This window comes from Salvelinus sp. IW2-2015, linkage group LG30, assembly GCF_002910315.2.
Source record: "Salvelinus sp. IW2-2015 linkage group LG30, ASM291031v2, whole genome shotgun sequence".
Taxonomy (NCBI): Eukaryota; Metazoa; Chordata; class Actinopteri; order Salmoniformes; family Salmonidae; genus Salvelinus; species Salvelinus sp. IW2-2015.
In genome coordinates, this window is record NC_036869.1 from 5,207,415 (window position 1) to 5,231,066 (window position 23,652).

Here is a 23,652-nt window from a genome sequence, read left to right on the forward strand (position 1 = left end):
CTGGCCCCCTTGGTTAGCGCGCACTGCGCCCGGCCCGCCACAGGAGTCGCTGGAGCGCGATGAGACAAGGATATCCCTACCGGCCAAACCCTCCCTAACCCGGACGACGCTAGCCCAATTGTGCGTCGCCCCACGGACCTCCCGGTCGCGGCCGGCTGCGACAGAGCCTGGGCGCGAACCCAGAGACTCTGGTGGCGCAGCTAGCACTGCGATGCAGTGTGTTTTCGCTTAATTTAATTATTTATATGTTATATATCTTCAGGCAGAATAGCTATATCAGTTATGAAGTGTCACATTCCATTATACATATGATTGTAGTAGTTAATAACCCAGGCTTACCTTTGCCGTGGCTGACTTCCACCGTCCAAGTACAGTTTAGTGAGTTGGGATACATCTCAGGATATCCAGGGGACAGGATGGTGCCGCCGGGCCCTCGCACGTCTCCTCCACACAACGCTGGGGGACAAAGAGGGGGAAACACTTTACTTTATTGTCCATGTTTTTGCAGAGAACAGAAACAGTGCTCTTCACTGTAATCAGTAATATCAATACTATGCATGCCAGTCTTTCTTGGCTAAAAGTAGAGGAGAGACTGACTGTATCAATTCTTCTTTTTTATAAGAAACGTTAATGTGTTTAACATTCCAAGTTGTTTGCATAGTCAACTTATACACAGCTCTGACACACACACTTACCCTACCAGACATGCCACCAGGGGTATTTTCACAGTACCCAAATCCAGAACAAATTCAAGAAAATTCAGTATTATATAGAGCCATGATTGCATGGAACTTCCTTCCATCTCCAATTGCTCAAGTTAACCCCAAACCTGGTTTAAAAAAACAGATAAAACAACACCTCACAGCACAACGCCTCTCCCTATTTGACCTAGATATGTTATGTGCATGTATTGATATGTAGGCTATGTATGCCATTTTTAAATGGATGTAGTTCTGTCCTTGAGCTGTTCTTGTCTATTATTGTTCTGTATTATGTCATGTTCARGTTTTGTGTGGACCCCAGGAAGAGTAGCTGGTGCTTTCATGTATCTGTCCTAGACAGATGTAGCGCTGTATCAATAATTAATGGAGCAACTTCTTTACTAGTAAGCACTTCATTCAAACAGGGAAATCTGGACAACTACACACATCTCATTGTGTTCCTCACTTTGTTCTCTTTCTTTACATCTCTCTCTATACATTATTTCACTCTTTTTSTCCCACTCTCTCCTTCTGAACATGAAAGGAACTGAAAAAGATGTTTCATTTTGACATGACCTGCCTTCAATTTCAATATCATAGAACCTTGCATATCAACATTTCAGCATAGACCTTTTTTTTATTAATGTAAAAAAATATATTTTTACCCCCTTTTCTCCCCAATTTTCGTGGTATCCAATCGCTAGTAATTACTATCTTGTCTCATCGCTACAACTCCCGTACGGGCTCGGGAGAGACGAAGGTCGAAGACCATGCGTCCTCCGAAGCACAACCCAACCAAGCCGCACTGCTTCTTAACACAGCGCGCCTCCAACCCGGAAGCCAGACGCACCAATGTGTCGGAGGAAACACCGTGCACATGGCCCCCTTGGTTAGCGCGCACTGCGCCCGGCCCGCCACAGGAGTCGCTGGAGCGCGATGAGACAAGATATCCCTACCGGCCAAACCCTCCCTAACCCCGGACGACGATAGGACAATTGTGCATTAACCCACGGACCTCCCGGTCGCGGTCGGCTGCGACAGAGCCTGGGCGCGAACCCAGAGACTCTGGTGGCGCAGCTAGTGCTGCGATGCAGGCCCGTAGACCATGCTGCCACCCGGGGAGGCCCTCAGATAGCCTTTTCCCGGGAGGCTGGTGCAGTAATATCAGAGACCTTCATTGAATGCTCTGCAACAGGGACTACATCCTCCTCCTTATCCACTTAGCCACTAGATAGCACAGCACAAAGTCAAAATTGTCTATATCGAATAAATTCATGAAAACAAAAATGTGCTTTTTGTTATTCATTAAGGCATAATATTAGCAGTGGGGTTAAGGTTAGGGTTAAGGTTAGGTTTAGGTTTAAAATTACATTTAAGAAGATAAATTGTTGAAATAGGCTGGTTTATGACTTTGGCTGGGTAACTAGCTGATGACTAGGAGGCAGGGGAGAGTAAAATGAAAGCTAGAGTGCAGGTAAAGGATGCTCCCGGATCCTAATCTGGTGAGAATATCAGTTCCTATCAGGCAGAGGAGCCATCACAGCAAATTGATAGCCTAATGGCCTGGATTGAATTGCATTGTCTTAGATTGTTTACTCCCTGGAAAATAAATAGATCTCTGAAGTCAAAACACGGGAGAGACGAAAAGCAACAAGACTTTGTTAGCCCCAGAGTCGCTGGGTGGTTCCTCTTTAACCAAGTAGGCCAATTACACAAAACTGTCATTGGCTTTAATATTAAGACCACTCTTGTAAATATCTCGTCACTCATGCAAAACAATTCAACTTACGGCGGTTTTGTCAATAGCAGTTTGGTACCATATATATGAGAGAATATTTAAAACTAATTATGCCTGTTGAAAGTGATAGATCAAGATATTGACATACTGTCGATCTAAACCAGGGCTCTCCAACCCTGTTCCTGGAGAGCTACCATTCTGTAGGTTTTAACTCCACCCTGTTCCTGGAGAGCTACCATTCTGTAGTTTTAACTCCAACCTGTTCCTGGAGAGCTACCATTCTGTAGGTTTTAACTCCAACCCTGTTCTTCTGGAGAGCTACCATCTGTAGGTTTTAACTCAACCCTGTTCCTGGAGAGCTACCATTCTATAAGTTTCTAACCCAACCCTGTTCCTGGAGAGCTACCATTCTGTAGGTTTTAACTCCAACCTTGTCCTGGAGAGCTACCATCTGTAGGTTTTAACTCCAACCCTGTTCCTGGAGATGCCTCCTGTAGGTTTTAACTCCAACCTTGTTCCTGGATAGCTACCATTCTGTAGGTTTAAACTCCAACCCTCGCTGGAGATGCCCTGCTGTAGGTTTTAACTCCAACCCTGTTCTGGATAAGCTACCATTCTGTAGGTTTTAAACTCCAACCCTGCTCCTGGAGATGCCCTCCTGTAGGTTTTAACTCCAACCCAGGAAACAGGGTTGGGAGAGTCCCTGTTCTAGACTCTAAGGCAGTATAGCCTAATGATCAGATACTGTATGTACTATGCAAACGCCTGCTTTAGCCCACTTTTTATGTGTTCAGCATGACAATAATCATGACAGATGAGTATAACTCATTAGGTAAATCCGCCTTCAGTTTTAATGCCCACCATTTTTGTAATAACCTGCAGAACTCCCTGTGTCTTGATTCCCTGGTGCCGCTAGGGCAGTTTAATGAAATTGTTAAATGAGAATTACATTTTTTTTTAAATAAATGTAAACATTTATTGTGGTGTTGAAATTGTAGTTTTTTAAAAATTGTAACATGTAGTTTGTGTTTTTGTTTGTGTTGAATTTGTTGTCCTCAGGGCACCATTGAAAATGAAACCCTGGTCTCCATGGGCTCCCCTGATTAAATAAAGGTAAAACCCTTTATATCAATAATAACTCACACACAAACACACCTGGTAACCAGGCAAGTGCAAATCTGCCACAGTCTTGGTCACCATGGCTACAATCCATACCATGAAAAACAAAGATACATGCAAACTGTAGAATGCTTCCGCAGTTCGTGACTTTGGCTTTTGTACAGTACCCTGCACCTGAAAATCACTGGATGTGGACACATTAATTTTGAACCAATTTGAAGTGGTTTAAACTGGTTTGAAGTGGTTTAAACTGGTTTGAACTGATTTTAATTTGTTTAAACTAGTTTTAACTGGTCCATACCATCACAGGTGGGCAGTGGATGGCTCCACCAGTGGTTCTTCTCACAGACGAGCGGTTCTTCGTGGCTCAGTCTGTATCCAGGGTCACAGCCGAATGACACGGTTGAACCAATGGTGAAGTCTTGACCGTAACGCAATCCGTTGACCGGGAATCCCGGGTCCTGGCAGGAGTAGGTGTCCACCGTCACGCCTAAGGACAAAATGTTAGATATATTATGAGGTAATAACAAAGCAATTGACTTTCATCAAATATCTCATACAGAGAACACAAACAGAGCTGTAACAGTTCAGGAGTGTTATAAGTTAAAACTATGGGTAGGGCTACAGGTGTAGAATCTTAATTTGATCACCCTGTTGCAGGAGAACTTTCCTTCAATACAGGACATTTTAAACCTGTATTGTAWTTGAGGTTTAAAAAGGCTTCTGAAATGTTTCATTTCTACTTTGAAATTTCAGACTTGATTTTCCCTTACAGAATATGTATCAACCACTACAAAAGTGTCCATTAATTATAATCCACATAATAATTCAAGTTTCTTGTTGCTGCAGGATTATTTTCCTGCTGCTGAAAACTGGCTCATATTAAGATCTTACATCTGTAGGAGTTTTTCCTGACCACATGACCTGACCAGGAACAACTCGGCTACTAGACTTACTTTCGTAGATGATCTTAAATCCACTGTTGGAGCGGCTGTTGTCGGTGGTGAATAGCATATACAGGTGGTTAGTACTACTGAACAGGAACTGGGGCACCTGGGTACCGTTGAACGAGCCAACCAGAGGAGAGAGCAGGTTGGGCCCATCGTGGATCTCCAGGAAGTCATAGCCCAGCTCTGTCTGAAACCTGGACCATTGAGAGAGGGGGAATTATGAATTATGAAATGCACGAATTTGATTTGCTTGTGATAAAACATATTCAGTAGTGCAGTTGCATAAACATTGATTAAGCCTACTACTGCACTAAAAATAACTTTGAAAGGAGACTCTTTAAAAATACGCAATAAATAAGCAACACCATTCCATTAAAAGTGCCTTCATTGATGTAGAAATCCATTCTGCGTATTCAACAGTTAGAAATAGAGTAACTTTATTGATATAATGGACACGCACTTGTCAAAGGTGATCTTGATGGAGCGTCCGGGCTCGGTCTCGATGACCCACTCACAGCTGAGGGAGTCCTTYTAGTATCCAGGCCACCCTGGGGACAGGATCACCCCACTGGGAGAGGAGAAGTGGCCTCCGCAGGGGGCTATAGAGAAGAATACAGGGGGGAGAGCGAGCGAGAAAGAGAGAGAGAAAATACATTTTCTTAAGTTTATTGGTGTTGTTGCCTTTTTATATTGACCTGGCACCTCTTCCTGTTTAACAAAAATAGTTAAAAATGCCTTATTTGCTCATCTAAAAAACAGTGGCCTATAGCATACTGTACATGTTACAAGGGCAGCTAAGCAGACATGAGGCTCTTTATTACCCTGCCCATATGAGTGATGTCACCACAGCATTAGGAGCCATGGGGAGCAGGGTGAATGACTGACAGGAAGTCAGATAGAAGGAGACTGACTGCCCTACAGCACACTTGTTCCCTGTCCATCCCTGAGCCTCCCTAGCATCCTTCAACACACAGGTCCACTCCGCTTACACTCACTTAGGCTATTGTCTGTGTTAGGAACAGGGTAATTGACCCCCAAAAATGGTGCATGTACGGACGTGCTCATGTACAGACGTGTGCACACACACACACACACAATATTTACCTTCACATTTGGGGATGGGGCCACTCCACATCACCTTGCCGTTGTCTAGCTCGCAGGTGATGGTCTTGGCCCCCTGGGTCTTGATGAAYCCGTCCTCACAGATCACTGAGATGGAGCTACCCAGTTGGAAGTTGTCCCCGAAGCGCCTCGCATTTATTGGGATGCCCGGGTCGGGACACTCGTTGTGGCCGAACGCTGAAAACAGATGGACAAATGTTGGCTATTTGTCAGATGTAACCGACGTCACGACGGATTCGCTTCCTCCACTGTCCCCTTACTGGGCTTGAAGCATTGGTCCTCTGATCACAAACACGTGGCGGATTGCTTGAAAATGTACAAACCAGTTGCTCCATAGAAAAATATCAAATTCAATGGCGCCGAGACATACGCAACTATGGGGCAAAACAGACYGGGTTGGCTTAGATTGTTGACAACATGTAAACTATATTWAGTCTCCAAATGTTTATTGAAATAACTACATAAATACAGTTCCACAATGAGCATTTGTTGTCTCTTAAATACATAGTTACAGGTGTTGGCTCGCTAGCTATTAAATTTGGTCATATTAGCATAGATATGACATCAGTCAAAACCCCTCAACAAAACAAGACATGGTATTAAGAACAAGATAAAACTAGCTGAAACAAGCATCTTCGACAAAACAAGACATGGTATCAAGAACAAGATAAAACTAGCTGAAACAAGCACCTACGACAAAACAAGACATGATGTCAAGAAAAATATAAAACTAGCTGAAGCGAGCACCTACGATTCCCTACATGGCAGCCTCTTGTCATTGTTGGTAGCTGTCTGGCCATCCAGAATCACAACAACGCACAGCATTCTGGCCCCATCAATGCGCACGCATCCTTTTCGTGGTGTGTCAGCCAACCCATCTATAGTTGTGTACATCTATTGTATTTTCATGTGCATGTCTAATATATTGCATTGCACAACTCTGTAAATGTGTGGTTTTCAGACAGTTTTTTAGACAGTTTACTATTTTCTACATTATAGAATAACAGTGAAAACATCAAAARTATGAAATAACAGATAAGGAATAATGTAGTGACCAAAAAAGTGTTAAACAAATCAAAATATATTGTATATTGAGATTCTTCAAAGTAGCCATCCTTTGCCTTGATGACAGATTTGCACACTCTTGGCATTCTCTCAACCAGCTTCAAGAGGTAGTCACCTGGAATGCATTTCAATTAACAGGTGTTTTTTAAATTTTATTTAACCAGGTAGGCCAGCTGAGAAGAAGTTCTCATTTACAACTGCGACCTGGCCAAGATAAAGCAAAGCAGTGCGACAAAACAACAACACAGAGTTACACATGGGATAAACAAARYTACAGTCAATAACACAATAGAATAATCTGTATACAGTGTGTGAAATTGAAGTAAGGAGGAAAGGCAATAAATAGGCCAATAGTGGCGAAGTAATTACAATTGATCAATTTACACTGGAGTGAAATATGTGCAGATGAGGCTGTGCAAGTAGAAATACTGGTGTGCAAAAGAGCAGAAAAACAAAAACAAATATGGGGATGAGGTAGGTAGTTGGTTGGATTCGGCTATTTACAGATGGGCTGTGTAGAGCTGCAGCAATCGGTAAGCTGCTCTGACAGCTGACGCTTAAAGTTAGTGAYGGAGATATAAGTCTCCAGCTTCAGGGATTTTTGCAATTTGTTCCAGTCATTGGCAGCAGAGATCTGGAAGGAAAGGCGGCCAAAGSAGGTGTTGGCTTTGGGGATGACCAGTGAAATATACCTGCTGGAGCGCGAGCTATGGGTGGGTGTTGCTATGGTGACCAGTTAGCTGAGATAAGGCGGAGCTTTACCTAGCAAAGACTTATAGATGACCTGGAGCCAGTGGGTTTGGTGACGAATATGTAGCGAAGACCAGCCAACGAGAGCATAAAGGTCGCAGTGGTGGGTAGTATATGGGGCTTTGGTGACAAAACAGATGGCACTGTGATAGACTGCATCCAATTTGCTGAGTAGAGTGTTGGAGGCTATTTTGTAAATGACATCTCCAAAGTCAAGGATCAGTAGGATYGTCAGTTTTACGAGGGTATGTTTGGCAGCATGAGTGAAGGAGGCTTTGTTTTGCGAAATAGGAAGTCGATTCTAGATTTAACTTTGGATTGGAGATGCTTCATGTGAGTCTGGAAGGAGAGTTTACAGTCTAGACTCTAGCCAGACACCTAGGTATTTATAGTTGTCCACATATTCTAAGTCAGAACCGTCCAGAGTAGTGATGCTAGTCGGGCGTGCGGGTGCGGGCAGCGATCGATTGAAGAGCATACATTTCGTTTTACATGCATTTAAGAGCAGTTGGAGGCCACGGCAGGTGAGTTGTATGGCATTGAAGCTCGTCTGGAGGTTAGTTAACACAGTGTCCAAAGAAGGGCCAGAAGTATACAAAATGGTGTCGTCTGCGTAGAGGTGGATCAGAGAATCACCAGCAGCAAGAGCAAAATCATTGATGTATACAGAGAAAGAGTCGGCCCGAGAATTGAACCCTGTGGCACCCCCATAGAGACTGCTAGAGGTCCGGGATTTGACACACTGAACTATCTGAGAAGTAGTTAAAAGATCATTTGCGGAATTGCTTTCCTTCTTAATGTGTTTGCGCCAATCAGTTGTGTTGTGACAAGGTATACAGAAGATAGAAGATCAGAAGATAGAAGATAAAATACCAAATCCATATTATAGCAAGAACAGCGCAAATAAGCAAAGAGAAACGACAGTCCATCATTACTTTAAGACATGAAGGTCAGTCAATCCGGAAAAAGTCAAGAACTTTGAAAGTGCAGTCGCAAAAACCATCAAGCGCTTTGATGAAACTGTCTCTCATGAGGACCGTCACAGGAAAAGAAAACCCAGAGTTACCTCTGCTGCAGAGGATAAGTTCATTAGAGTTAACTGCACCTCAGATTGCAGCTCAAGTGGCTCAAACATGCTAGTAACGGTCCTCTGACTAGATCCCAAAAAAGTATATACCTCAACTGGTATGCCTTCCTTTGCATGAAGGTCTAATGTGAGGTAGACTTCAATAGTGACAATAGAACAGAGTAGACCTAGTCTCAAATTGTCTTAAATGTTGATTATAGAGAAAGAGGATGATAAAACATATAGGCAAAAAAAAAAGCTACTACAAAGTTTTTTTTGGGGGGGGGACGTAACCTATCATAAAAAATGGATGACGCAGTACACAATTGTGCACAATTTTCGTGGGACCCCTTGGGCTCGTGAGCACTACTTTCAAAACTACTGGCTGAAATTATACAAAAGCTCTGGAACCTCACTTCATGGCAATATTCAAAGCACCTCACTACATGAAAACACCCACTTTTTTCTAAAGGGTGTTTATTKTTTTCGTTATAGTGCTAGTGACCTCCCAGCTATTTTGTCAGACCTTTATGAAGTGTAGAGTGGACTTAAACCCTGGCACAAGCTGTCTCCCAACTAAAACGGCCCTTAAACTCTTCTTATCACAGCCTCACAGCCCAAGTCAGACTGACTGACTGATGGATGCCTTGTGACAGAACGAGCACGCCAGTCGAACATAACGTTTGTCACAACGAATCCACATTTAACAGTGCTCAATCATGTTACTGATAGTGTCCTACCAGAATAACATGGAATCAGGTGTCAGAAAAGCCAGCTCAGTTGTTGCTAAGGATTCATGGCCTCTTTTTTCCTGTCTTTTTTGACAGAAGTGATGAATTGGCGTGACATTTCACTTCTCCTTCAGAAAGAAGCCGTTACCAGGCGGCCATTTGAAAAGGAGAACTATGATGGGTGTGAGGGGCAAAGCCGGTTTGGTGGAAATTGATTAAGACCTTATGTGATGACTAAAAAGAACTGACAATGACATGAGCGATAGGCCAGGGTTGGACAAACATCACAAGAATCCAATCAGGACAAGATATACAGGACTATGGTCATTACAGTAAAGTCACCACAAGGTGCCACAAAATGATAAGCTATACCTGGTACGAACCAAGGGCCCAACTCTTTTTCACCTGGATTGTGGCAGAGCAGCCATGCAATACCTGCTACATGGGTTCAACTGAACTGAGCCCTAATAAACTGACAAAGACAAACAAAGAACAGCACAGAATTCAATGTCAGGGTTAAACCTACTGCTGTATGTGATGTTGAACCCTCGTCCGGCCATGGAGTGGTCTGCCTGGAACTCCAGCCTCAGTATGTTAGTATTACTGTCAAGGTGGGAGGGTGACTCTGCCCCCGAGAAGCGTCCCAGGACAGTGGCGTCCAGCAGCTCGCCGTCTTTCACGGTGAGGAAGTCGTAAGGTGCCTCCAGGTCAAAGTCATTGAAGGCCAGGTGGATGCGACTGCCGGGCTCTGATATGATCAGCCACACGCAGTTCATGTTGTTGCTGTAGCCTTCTGGGTAGTCCGGTGATAGAACCGTGCCCATTGGCGCCGTGAAATTGGACAGGCATGGGACTGTAGAGGAGAGGGAGGGGACAAAGAGAGGAGACTTGGATTATATGATTGGGGGTTGATTGGGTACTAAAAGGAACTGTACTGTATGTGGCAGAAATTGTTGAAATATATTTTTGGACATTTATTTATTTATAATTATTTACTGTAGATGGGTATGGGAGAACTGTACAGTGCAGTATGTTCCAAGTTATCTTCTATGCAATATGAATGTGCCATGCAGGATGATATTTCTAAGAGATTATTTCACCCTTTGGCAGTTTGATCTCCCACTCTCAATGAAATATGAATGCATTCAAATGCAAATGACACGAACTCCTATGGTCGGGGGTGTGACACACCTCTCTCTAGTCCCATAAGCATTCTATATAAGACAGTTCATCAGATAACTATTAGTATGACTGATTTTGGAGAACAGAGCAGTGAATTAATGATTTGACGCATTAGTGAGAGCCTAAAGCAGCGACGGAAGACTGATTAACTAAGTTAAGTGTGTATTTTTCAAAGGCTGATGAACTGATGAGGCGCGATGATGAAGCACGATGAAGCGTGTCCACTTATTAGACTTCCATATCATCTGCATACAACGGAATTTATATCAATACAAACAGAGTGTTAACCCTGAAAATGTATCAGTCACTATATGGAACTGAAATATGGTTCTTACTTCAGAGGATCATGTTCAGGTTGTCATTGTAAATAAGAATTTGTTCTTAATTGACTTACCTAAATAAATAAAGGTGAAACAAAATCAAATGTAAATAATATATCATAGCAGAATGTTTGCCTCTCAAAGCTAGAACTCAATCAACACACTTTTTGTAAGTAAGAAGTAGATATGTCTCCATGTTTAAGTTCCCCCTATCACACATGGGAAAGGCAGAATGGTTCTTACTAACAGATGAGCATGATCGTATCCCAAATTGCACCCTATTCCGTGTATGGTATAGAGCCCATAGGGTTCTYGTCAAAATTAGTGCACTATGTAAGGAACAAGGTGGCATTTAGGATGCAGCCCTTTACTGTCCCTTTACTGGTTCATAGGTATTTTCTTCTTCGCAACAACATGAAAAGTTAATATTGATGTTTTTAAACACAATTACAAGAAACTGAGTTAGTTTTAGAAACATAACAAAATCATGACAGTTTCTTTACCCCTTTTTCATGATATCCAAAAAGTAGTTACAGTCTTGTCCCATCACTGGAACTCCCCTACGGACTCGGGAGAGGCGAAGTTCGAGAGCCATGCGTCCTCRGAAACATGACCCTGCCCAGCCACACTACTTTTTGACACACTGCTCACTTAACCCGCCCGGCCCGCCACAAGGAGTTTCTAGAACATGATGGGACAAGAAAATTGCCGGCTGGTCAAACTCTCCCCTAACCCGGACGATGRTGGTCCAATTGTGCACCGCCTCATGGGTCTCCCGGTCACGGCCAGCTGTGACACAGCCTTGGATCGAACCCGTGTCTGTAGTGACACCTTCAGCACTGCGATGCAGTGCCTTAGACCYCTGCGCCACTCGGGAGGCCCCAATTATATGCGTTTTAGACCCCAGAAATTKGATGTGWTTTAGACCCCAGAAATTAGATGTGTTTTAGATGCCAGTAATTAGATGCGTTTTAGATGTTCATACTCACAGATGCACATGGGGATGTTGGCTGACCATTGGTTGTTGTTCTGACAAGATATGGTCCTTTCCCCGATGAGCTCGAACCCAAACTGGCACTCAAAGCGCAGGATGCCCCCATTCAAGAAGCTGTCTCCTTCCCTTATCCCATAGAGGGGCGTACCAGGGTCCCCGCAACTCTCTTTGTCAATCTCTGTGGAAAACAGTGACAAAACATAGTGCTAGTGAGCATTATGACAGTTGACACTTTATTTGATTTTAGTGAATACCAAGGGGAAATGTGTCTTGTGTCTTTCTGTCATAAAACAAGCATACCATCCTGCTTTCCAATTCATGTAATGGATCCAATTCACAACATGAGTAGTAACAAAAAGGTTGGAATAATACTCAGGCTACATTCAGAACAAACACTGAATCATACAGGCAGCAATCACAAGGCGTTGGTGCTCATCKTCACACCCATATAGACAGAAAATACTGTTGTCCTCAGAGCAGAATTATACACTTATGRAGTCTTATTTTCTACTCTTTGTGTCCATGTCTGAGAATGTGAAAAAAGGAGATGATAGGACAGTTATTTTGTCTGTTTTTTTAAACCCTACCACACTAAGGAAATAGGCATCCACGTGAATCCTCGCTAACACTGTGCCCGTGTCCATTCAGATAAGCATGAGTAAGCACGCAGTGCCTCTATCTCTCCCTGAATGCAGCAGCCTGGGAGGCCACAAAAACACCTAGGACTCTATTGAATCTGTATCGCTGAAGCGTTAGACATGTAAAGGTAATTTCCTATTTAGCCGCGTTTACCGTGAATGCAGTCTCCGCTAACGCGGGAACATTGCATTTAAATGTCAATCACACAGTAACGCTGAATTTCTGCGATATGGATTGAAAAGATCCCCTAATCACTCCACCCACACCTCACCCATCCTGGGTCACCACACCCAAAAATTATTATGATCACGTTAGTGGTTCGTGGGAGTGGTCGTCGTTTATTTCAGCCTAGGTGTAATGGAAGTCTTTGCAAAGTGTGATATATTGCATTAATTTCAGTCATGACATCGTCTTTATGGGAACTACAATACCTACCGCCCTGACTGCCTGGGCTGGGCTGTTCAATCTGTAGGGAGGGAGGGAGGGCCGGGCCGYGCCTGGGAAGGTTAGAGCATATTTACTGCTCTGTGTTTTACGACATCAGAATAGATGGAGAACAAATTGCTTTAGAGCAGCGCACGTCGCATCTGAATAATGCCTGGCGACAGAATGTTAAACACTAAGGTCATCTTTGTCTGTGGGGAAATGGTCAATTGTTATATCCTACCTGGCATGAGTATTATGTGCTCATAAGCACAATGCATACTGTTTGCCCCTAGCCTGGCCTTTTGTGGGGGAGTTTCTACTCCTGTATGCTTCCAGGAACAGCTGGGCAAAATGTAGCGATATTGCCAAGCCTCTGTAAGTAATGTAACACACAGCAATAAGGCCAGCATGGGGCATTCATTGTCCATTTCTAGTAATACAAGGTAATGTATTTCCAGTCAACAATACAGGCTATCACAGAAGCCCAATTTATAGGAAGTAGCAACCACATTGTACATGCAAAAGGGTGAAGAATATGTCATRGTATGCCTACTCCTCACGTATGCTAATTTTAAATACTACCAGTGAGATTTACTTTTCATAAATCTTGGCTAAGAATTGATCATTATTAAGCTAGATTCAGCCGTCCCTGAGAATTACAGTCCAATTAGAATCAACATTTAAGAAGTTTATTCAAAGGCCCGATGTGGAACTAGAGAAAAGAACATCTCAAAGATGAAAGTCACTAACAGAGATTCAAAGGACTTATACTAGCCACGCTAGTATAAGCCCACGTCTATTCTAATGAGGATATGAAGCTTTATCTGAGATTTTGAAAGCCTTACAGTAATACACTTGTACTGTATGAGTACTGTTGAGTAAAACTTGACCAACTTATCAAGGGATATACACTACCGTTCAAAAGTTTGGGGTCACTTAAGAAATGCCCTTGTTTTTMAAAGAAAAGCAACATTTTTGTCCATTAAAATAACATCAAATTGATCAGAAATACAGTGTAGACATGGTTAATGTTGTAAATGACTATTGTAGCTGGAAACGGCATATTTTTTATGTAATATCTACATAGGCGTACAGAGGCCCATTATCAGCAACCATCACTCCTGTGTTCCAACGGCACGTAAGGGTTAGCTAATCCAAGTTTATCATTTTAAAAGGCTAATTGATCATTAGAAAACCCTTTTTCAATTATATTAGCACAGCTGAAAACTGTTGTTCTGATTAAAGAAGCAATAAAACTGGCATTATTTAGACTAGTTGAGTATCTGGAGCTTCAGCATTTGTGGGTTTGATTACAGGCTCAAAATGGCCTGAAACAAAGACATTTCTTCTGAAGCTCATCAGTCTATTCTGGTTCGGAGAAATGAAGGCTATTCTATGCGAGAAATTGCCAACAAACGGAAGATCTCGTACAACGCTGTGTACTACTCCCTTTACAGAACAGCGCAAACTGGCTCTAACCAGAATAGAAAGAGTAGTGGGAGGCCCCGGTGCACAACTGAGCAAGAGGACAAGTACATTAGAGTGTCTAGTTTGAGAAACAGATGCCTCACAAGTCCTCAACTGGCAGCTTCATTAAATAGTACCCGCAAAACACCAATCTCAACATCAACAGTGAAGAGGCGACTCCGGGATGCTGGCCTTCTAGGCAGAGCTCCTCTGTGCAGTGTCTGTGTTCTTTTGTCCATCTMAATCTTTTCTTTTTATTGGCCAGTCTGAGAAATGGCTTTTTCTTTGCAACTCAGCATTCCTTATTTCTCTGTATGTATTCACTCTGTATTTCTATCAATTGTAAATTAATGTGTAGCCTTCAAACGATACTACAGGGCAATTTATAGTTGTATTGCTTACAGCCACGGTAACCCTACCAACATTTCCTCGGGGTACGCTCATATTCCAGAATAATCATTTCATACWTTTTCAGTCTCATGTAGAAAAAAGCCTTTGCGAGAACTGGCAGTTAATTACCAGTAGCTAATCTGTTCATTACATTAACCCCTAARAGGGTATTTCCTCAATAAATATTGAGTTGGAAATTGGAGTTGATGATCATTGATTAGTAATGCCTGAAGTGTGTCTATAATTTCCTGTCTGTAATGTGAAGTGACCGATATGATGGTTGCTTCTAGAGAATAAAGTAACTTTTTATGACCTCTTGTATGCTGCCCACATCTGGTCTTCATTTTCCTTCTAGTAGTATTGTTTTTCTCTGAACCCTTGATACAATGGTATTTCTACACTTATTTAATAAGCATGGCTGCACACACTGAATTCATGTACAGATTCAGCTTCCACAGTACAGATTCAGCTTCCACAGTGTACAGTATGTAAAAAACGGTGGAATTGGCCGACATCAACGTGACCATTATAATGTGAAACAATATGTCACATCGGGAACTTTGTCAAAGATGAAACTGTGATTTGTCCTCCAAGGCTCCATAAAAGTACATTAACATCTCATCAATTGAACATGATACGTAATTTGAGCTCATAAGATATATATTCAATTTATGACCTAATCAGGGTCCCACATCTTCATTCCAGTTTTGCCCATGGAGGTTTTAAATCTGTCACAGGGGTCCCAAACCTTCAGCTCTTCTCAGTTTGGTGGACACAAATCAATCAGTGTGTGTGTGTGTGTTCAAGTTGAAAGTGTTAATGTCATGTGCACAAATACAATGAAATGCCTTTCTTACAAGCTCTAAACCCAACAATGCAGTAATCAATATCAATGTAGTACTAAAAATAACAWSGTAGAACAAAAACACACAATAAATACAAATGAGAGGGTCAGTTCAGGGTCAGTTCCAGTAGAATATTTACAATGTGCAGGGATGACAGAGGTAGATACTGTATGCATACGGGTAAGGTGACTAGGCATCAGGATATTTGACAAACAGAATAGCAGCAGTGTATATGACGATTGTATGTGAGTGTGTGTGCATGTTTGTAGAGTTAATATGAATGTGTATGCATGTTATGTGTGTGTGAGCAAATTAAGTGAGTGTGTGTATGTGTTTGTGTTGCTGTGTCAGTGTCCATGAGTGTGTAGAGTCCTGTAAGTGTGCATAAAAACAGTTTAAAAAAAATGCATGGCTCAATTCAGGCTTGGGGATACTAGCTGTTCAGGAGTCTGGTACCGTTTGTTGCCAGTGCGGAAGAAGAAAAAACAGTCCATGTCTTGGGTGGCTGGAGTCTTTAACATTTCTCCGGGCTTTCCTTTCACACCGCCTGATATAGAGGTCCTAGATGGCAGGAAGCTCAGTCCCAGTGATGTATTAGGCTGTGATGGAGGCAACCTAAACAATAATACAGTGAATCGAAGTTGTAATAACGCAGACTACCTCTGCCGGTGGTGTCTACCGCAAGCAGGGACGATTGGCGAAGGACGTGTGGGCGAAAGGAAGAGAGAGTCGCTACCGAGGTTTTTTCGGCTACACAGTGTCAGATTAGTCAGGGGAGATGGTGACTCCAGAGGGGAGCAGAGGAGGCGTGTCCGACATAGGGACGCTATGAGGAGTTGGCTCGAGGAGAAGTGCACGAGAGAAAGCCCCAGATGTTTTTTTTGGGGGGGGGGCACACACGTGGAGATTGGCGGAGTCAGGTAGGAGTCCTGAGCTAACTCCCCGTGCTTACCGTGGCGAGCGTCGTACTGGTCAGGCACCGTGCTATGCGGTGGAGCGCACGGTGTCTCCAGTACGTGTTCATAGCCCGGTGCGCTACATCGCAGCTCCTCGCATCTGCCGGGCTAGAGTGGGCATCGAGCCAGGAGGAATGATGCCGGCTCAGCGCATCTGGTCTCCAGTGCGTCTCCTCGGCCCGGGGTATACTGCACCAGCCCTACGCACGGTGTTCCCGGTTCGCCAGCACAGCCCAGTGCGGCCTGTTCCAACTCCCCGCACTTGCCGGGCTACAGTGCGTCAGTGGCAATCCGTGCCCTCGGCCAAAGGACAAGGCCTCCTGCATGTCTCCCCAGCCTGGTGAGTCCTGTACCTGTGCTAAGCCTAATCCTCCTGCATGTCTCCCCAGCCTGGTGAGTCATGTGCCTTCTCCCAGAGCCAAGCCTCCAGTGATGATCCATGGCAAGACCTCCAGTGATGATCCATGGCACGAAGCCTCCAGTGATGATCCATGGCACGAAGCCCTCCGGTGAGGATCCATGGCACGAGGCCTCCGGTGATGATCCATGGCAAGAAGCCTCCGGTGATGATCCATGGCACGAAGCCTCCGGTGATGATCCATGGCACGAAGCCTCCTGTGATGATCCATGGAACGAAGCCTCCAGTGATGATCCATGGCAAGAAGCCTCCAGTGATGATCCATGGCACGAAGCCTCCTGTGATGATCCATGGCACGAAGCCTCCTGTGAGGAGTTATGGCACGAGGCTCCAACAAAGGATGCTAGTCCGGAGCCTCCAACGTCGCCCTCCAGTCAGAGCCTCCAGCGTCGCCCTCTAGTCCGGAGCCTCCAGCAACGGGCTTCAGTCAGGAGCAGCCAGAGTCTCCCTCCTGTCCGGAGCAGCCAGAGTCTCCCTTCTGTCCGGAGCAGCCAGAGTCTCCCTCCTGTCCGGAGCAGCCAGAGGTCTCCCTCCTGTCCGGAGCAGCCAGGGTCTCCCTCCTGTCCGGAGCAGCCAGGTCTCCTCCGTCCGGAGCAGCCAGGGTCTCCCTCCTGTCCGAGCAGCCAGGGTCTCCCTCCTGTCCGGAGCAGCCATGTTCTCCCTCCTGTCCGGGGCCCGCTGCGAGGGTCCCCGGTCCGGGTCGGCGGTAAGAGCCGCCACCGCGGTGAAATGTCCCGCACCAGAGCCGCCACCGCGGTGAAATGCCCACCCAGACCCCCCCTATGGTTCAGGTTTTGCGGCCTTTGGGGGGAGGGGGGGGTACTACTGTCACGCCCTGACCGTAGAGATCCTTTTTATGTCTCTATTTGGTTGGTCAGGGCGTGAGTTTGGGTGGGCATTCTATGTCTGGTGTTCTATGTTGTCCTTGTTTTGTATTTCTGTGTGTTTGGCCTGTTATGGTTCTCAATCAGAGGCAGCTGTCTATCGTTGTCTCTGATTGAGAATCATACTTAGGTAGCCTGTTCCCACCTGTGTTGGTGGGTGGTTGTTTTCTGTTTAGTGTATGTCACCTTGCAGAACTGTTCGTTTATCGTTTTTGTTGTTTTGTTCTAGTATTCGTATTCATTAAAAGGAATTATGAATACTTACCACGCTGCACCTTGGTCTTCTCCTTCTCCTCTATATGACGATCGTTACACATGCGCCGAATACAACAACTGTAGACCTTACCGTGAAATGCTTACTTACAAGCCCTTAACCAACACTGCAATTCAAGAAGAGTTAAGAAAATATTTACCAAATAAACTAAAGTAAAAAATTATAAAAAGTAACACAATAACGAGGCTATTTACAGGGGTACCGGTACCGAGTCAGTGTGCGGAGGTAAAGGGTTAGAGGTAATTTGTAGATAGTAGGTAGTGGTGAAGTGACAATGCATAGATAATAAACAGCGAGTAGCAGCAGTGTACAAAACAAATGGGGTGGGGGMTATGGGTCAATGTAATAGTCCGGTGGCCATTTGATTAACTGTTCAGCAGTCTAATGGCTTGGGGGTAGAAGCTGTTATGGAGACTTTTGGTCCTAGACTTGGCGCTCTGGTACCGCTTGCCGTGCGGTAGCAGAGAAAACAGTCTATGACTTGGGTGACTGGAGTCTCTGACAATTTTATGGGCTTTCATCTGATACCGCCTAGTATATAGGTCCTGGATGGCAGGAAGCTTGTTCCCAGTGATGTACTGGGCCTTACAGTCAGATACCGAGCAGTTGCCATACCAGGCGGTGATGCAACTGGTCAGGATGCTTTTGATGGTGCAGCTGTAGAACTTTTTGAGGATCTGGGGGACCCATGCCAAATCTTTTCAGTTTCCTGAGGGGTTTGTCGTGCTCTCTTCACGACTGTGTTGGTGTGTTTGGACCATGATAAATCATTGGTGATGTGGACACCAAGGAACTTGAAACTCTCGATCCGCTCCACTACAGCCCCGTTGATGTTAATGGGGGCCTGTTCGGCCCGCCTTTTCCTGTAGTCRTCAATTGTATATGTTGTCATCTAAGAAGAAAATACTAGTAACAATGAAAGTACTAATGAAAGATAAGACAGTAGCTAAATGCTAGCAACACATCCAAGGGACACTACTAGTTAAAAATTCTAAGGGATATTATTCACTACAAATGGAATTACATTCTGATTAAAAGACAGACCTTATTAAAAGCCATACAGCGATAAAGTGGGCTTGAGGTGACAGTTTATGTTTTGGTGTACACAAGCTTTTTGCTGTGATAAGTCTGTACGGTCTAACAACAGCAGGGTTGTTTTTGTGATTAATTATTCATGTTTTTATGTGGATTAAGGTCTTTAAGAGGGGATTTTTTATTTCATACAAAGTTATATTTTATGCATTTAGTCTGTAAAGGAAATACAGACAGTGAAGCCAGGTTTTTTATTTTATTATTATTTTGGTGTTTTTTCAAGGTTTACGGAACCGGTTTCATGAGTTAAGTCATACAGGATTTTGCTTAAATATTAAGTCTTGTTGTCTATTTTATGTGTTACTTAAAGTAAGCAACAGAGTCAAGGTTCATTCATATTTGGATGTGAGCTATTTATTGTATGCATTTGGTTGTCATTTTGAACTTTGAAATGGGGTTTATTTTGTGTAAAAGTGACCCACAGTATTGTGATTACATTGTTCTTACCAACTCTAAACGTTTTATTCATTCCAAAAACAAAAGAAGATAATTAAAAACAGAAGTCAACAAACCAAGATACTGTGAGAACCCCGAAATCCTGGTTCCCTTGAATTAATGTACTGAGATAATCACACCTTTACATATGCAAATTGGAGTGGGTCTAGGGTGTCTGTGATGATGGAGTTGATGTGTGCCATAACCAGCTTCTCAAAGCACTTCATGATTACAGATGTGAGTGCTACAGGGCGGTAGTCATTGTGGCATGAAGCCGTAGAGTTCTTGGGAACAGGAATGATGGTTGTCATCTTAAAACATGTAGAGATTACAGACTAGGACAAGGAAAGGTTGAAAATGACTGTGAATATGCCTGCCAGCTGTTCTGCGAATGCTCTGAGAACGCACCCTGGAATACCATCCGGCCCTGTGGCCTTACGAGTGTTGACCTGATTAAAGACCTTACTCACGTCGGACTTGGAGAGCGAGATCACCCAGTCCTRTGGGTCGGTGGGGGCCCTCACGCAAGACACGGTGTTGTTATTGTCGAAGAGTCTATAAAATACATTGAGTTCATCTGGTTGAAAGGCATCGTTGGGCAGATCATGGCTGGTCTTCCTTTGTAATCCATAATTGACTGTAGCCCCTGCCACATGCGGTGGGCATCAGATCCTGTGTAATATGATTTTATCGGCTCTTAACCAACCATGCTATTATGTTGTTGTTTTTTGCATTGTTCGTAACTTCTTTTGTACATAATTCACTGGAGAAGGAAACTAAGATTTCGCAGAAAAAGATCAGGGTGCCTTGTGAAGATCAGGCGACGAGTGGCTAATCTGGCTAATCTGCCTTTGCCTTCCGTCCTGCTAGCTAATGTTCAATCGCTGCAAATGAAATGGGACGAACTGAAAGCGCGTACATCCTACCAACGGGACATTACAAACTGTAAAATCTTATGTTTCACKGAGTCGTGGCTGAACGACGACATTAAGAACATACAGCTGGCGGGTTATACACTCTATCGGTAGGATAGAACAGCAGCCTCTGGTAAGACACGGGGCGGGGGCCTATGCATATATGTAAACAAGTCTCAAGGTMTTGCTCGCCTGAGGTAGAGTATCTCATGATAAGCTGTAGACCAAACAATCTACCTAGAGTGTTTCATCTGTATTTTTCGTAGCTGTCTTACATACCACCACAGACCGATGCTGGCACTAAAACCGCACTCAATGAGCTTTATACCGCCATAAGAAAACAGGAAAACGCTCATCCAGAGGCGGCACTCCAGGTGTCCGGGGACTTTAATGCAGGGAAATTTAAATCAGTTTTACCTCATTTCTATCAGCATGTTAAAACCTCTTAAGGATCGGACAATTTTTTTCAATTTTAGCCTAAAATGACATACTCAAATCTAACTGCCTGTAGCTCAGGACCTGAAGCAAGGATATGCATATTCCTGATACCATTTGAAAGGAATAACTTTGAAGTTTGTGGAAATGTTCAATTAATGTAGGTGAATATTTTTTACATTTTATTTCACCTTTATTTAAATGTCCAACCAGAGGGAAAAAAATTCTAGACCACCTTTACTCCACACACAGAGATGCGTACAAAGCTCTCCCTCGCCATCCATTTGGCAAATCTGACCATAATTCGAACCTCCTCTTTCCTGCTTACAAGCAAAAATTAAAGCAGGAAGCACCCGTGACTCTGTCTATAAAAAAAGTGGTCAGATGAAGCAGATGCTAAACTACAAGACTGTTTTGCTAGCACAGACTGGAACATGTTCCGGGATTCTTCCGATGGCATTGAGGAGTACACCACATCAGCCACTGCCTTTATCAATAAGTGCATCAAGGAAGACGTCCCCACAGTGACTGCACGTACATACCCCAACCAGAAGCCATGGATTACAGGCAACATTTGCACTGAGCTAAAGGGTAGAGCAGCCGTTTTCAAGAAGCAGGACTCCAACCCGGAAGCTTATAAGAAATCCCGCTATGCCCTCCGACGAACCATCACACAGGAAAAGCATCAATACAGGACTAAGATTGAATTGTACTACACCGGCTCCGGCGCTCGTCAGATGTGGCAGGGCTTGCAAACTATTACAGACTACAAAGGGAAGCATATCTGAGAGCTGCCCATTGACACGAGTCTACCAGACGAGCTAAATAACTTCTATGCTCGCATCGAGGCAAGTAACAATGAAACATARATGAGAGCATCAGCTGTTTCGGACGACTGTATCATCACGTTCTCTGCAGCCAATGTGAGTAAGACCTTTAAACAGGTCAACATTCACAAGGCCGCTGGGCCAGACGGATTACCAGGACGTGTGCTCCGAGCATGCGCTTACCAACTGGCAAGTGACTTCACTGACATTTTCAATCTCTCCCTGTCTGAGTCTGTAATATCAACATGTTTCAAGCAGACCACCATAGTCCCTGTGCCCAAGGACACTAAGGTAACCTGCCTAAATGACTACCAACCCGTAGCACTCATGTCTGTAGCCATGAAATGCTTTGAAAGGCTGGTCATGGCTCACATCAACACCATTATCCCAGAAACCCTAGACCCACTCCAATTTGCATACCGCACCAACAGATCCACAGATGATGCAATCTCTATTGAACTCCACACTGCCCTTTCACACCTGGACAAAAGGAACACCTATGTGAGAATGCTATTCATTGCGATTGTTATTCACGCTGATCCTCCTCTACTGTACTCCCTGTTCACTCATGACTGCATGGCTAGGCACAACACCATCATTAAGTTTGCTGATGACACAACAGTGGTAGGCCTGATCACCGACAACGATGAGACAGCCTATAGGGAGGAGGTCACTGACCTGACCTTGTGGTGCAAGGACAACTGCACAACCTCTCCCTCAATGTGATCAAGACAAAGGAGATGATTGTGGACTACAGGAAAAGGAGGACCGAGGACACCCCCATTCTCATCGACGGGGCAGTAGTGGAGCAGATTGAGAGCTTCAAGTTTCTTGGTGTCCACATCACCAACAAACTAACATGGTTCAAGCACAACAAGACAGTCATGAAGAGGGCACAACAAAACATTTTCCCCCTCAGGAGACTGAAAAGATTCGGCATGGGTCCTCAGATCCTCAAAAGGTTTTACAGCTGCACCATCGAAAGCATCCTGACGGGTTGCATCACTGCCTGGTATGGCAACTGCTCGGCCTCCGACCGCAAGGCACTACAGAGGGTAGTGTGTACAGCCTATTACATCACTGGGGCCAAGCTTCCTGCCCTTCCAGGACCTCTATACCAGGCGGTGTCAGACGAAGGCCCTAAAAATTGTCAAAGACTCCAGCCACCCTAATCATAGACTATTTTCTCTGTTACCGCACGGCAAGCAGTACCGGAGTGCCAAGTCTAGGTCCAAGAAGCTTCTAAACATCTTCTACCCCCAAGCCATAAGATTCCTGAACAGCTAATCAAATGTCTACCCAGACTATTTGCATTMCCCCCTCCCCCTTCTACGCTGCTGCTACTCTCTGTTATTATCTATGCATAGTCACTTTATCAACTCTACCTACATGTACATATTACCTCAATTACCTCGACACCGTTTCCCCCGAACATTGACTCTGTACCGGTACCCCCTGGATATAGCCCTGCTATTGTTATTTACTGCTGCTCTTTAATTATTTGTTATTCTTATCTCTTACTTTTTTGTAGGTATTTTCTTAAAACTGCATTGTTGGTTAAGGGCTTGTAAGTAAGTCATTTTGTTCGTTTGATGACTCTGCAGAGGTCGTAACGGGACTTCCTCACCCGTAGTGTCAGTGTTTTCTGTGATAGCCCTGTGTGCGGGAGCCCTGTCCTTTAGCTTGGTGCCAACCTCTATATTAATCCAGGGCTTTTGATTGGGGATGCAGTGAACCTTAACTGTGGGGACAATGCCGCTGATGCATTTCCTAATGAAGCCGGTGACGGATGTGGTTAGCTCGTTGATGTTATCGACGGTGTCTCGGAAAATACTCCAATCAGCTTTCTGATTTTGATGACCATTTCTCAATGGAGCGAGTCAAGGGTACTTCCTGTTTGAGCATCTGCTTG

The 23,652-nt window shown here is 44.1% G+C and overlaps 1 protein-coding gene across 1 annotated transcript in view; it reads right to left on the minus strand.

Moving 5' to 3' along the window:
* Window positions 1-23,652, minus strand: part of LOC111954791 (CUB and sushi domain-containing protein 3-like) — a 184,061-nt gene that overhangs the window by 83,752 nt on the left and 76,657 nt on the right. Inside the window, 7 exon segments of the mRNA XM_070436005.1 lie at window positions 340-456; window positions 3,860-4,048; window positions 4,515-4,702; window positions 4,969-5,107; window positions 5,613-5,807; window positions 9,769-10,095; window positions 11,734-11,916. Of these exon segments, the coding sequence (XP_070292106.1) occupies window positions 340-456; window positions 3,860-4,048; window positions 4,515-4,702; window positions 4,969-5,107; window positions 5,613-5,807; window positions 9,769-10,095; window positions 11,734-11,916 (1,338 nt within the window).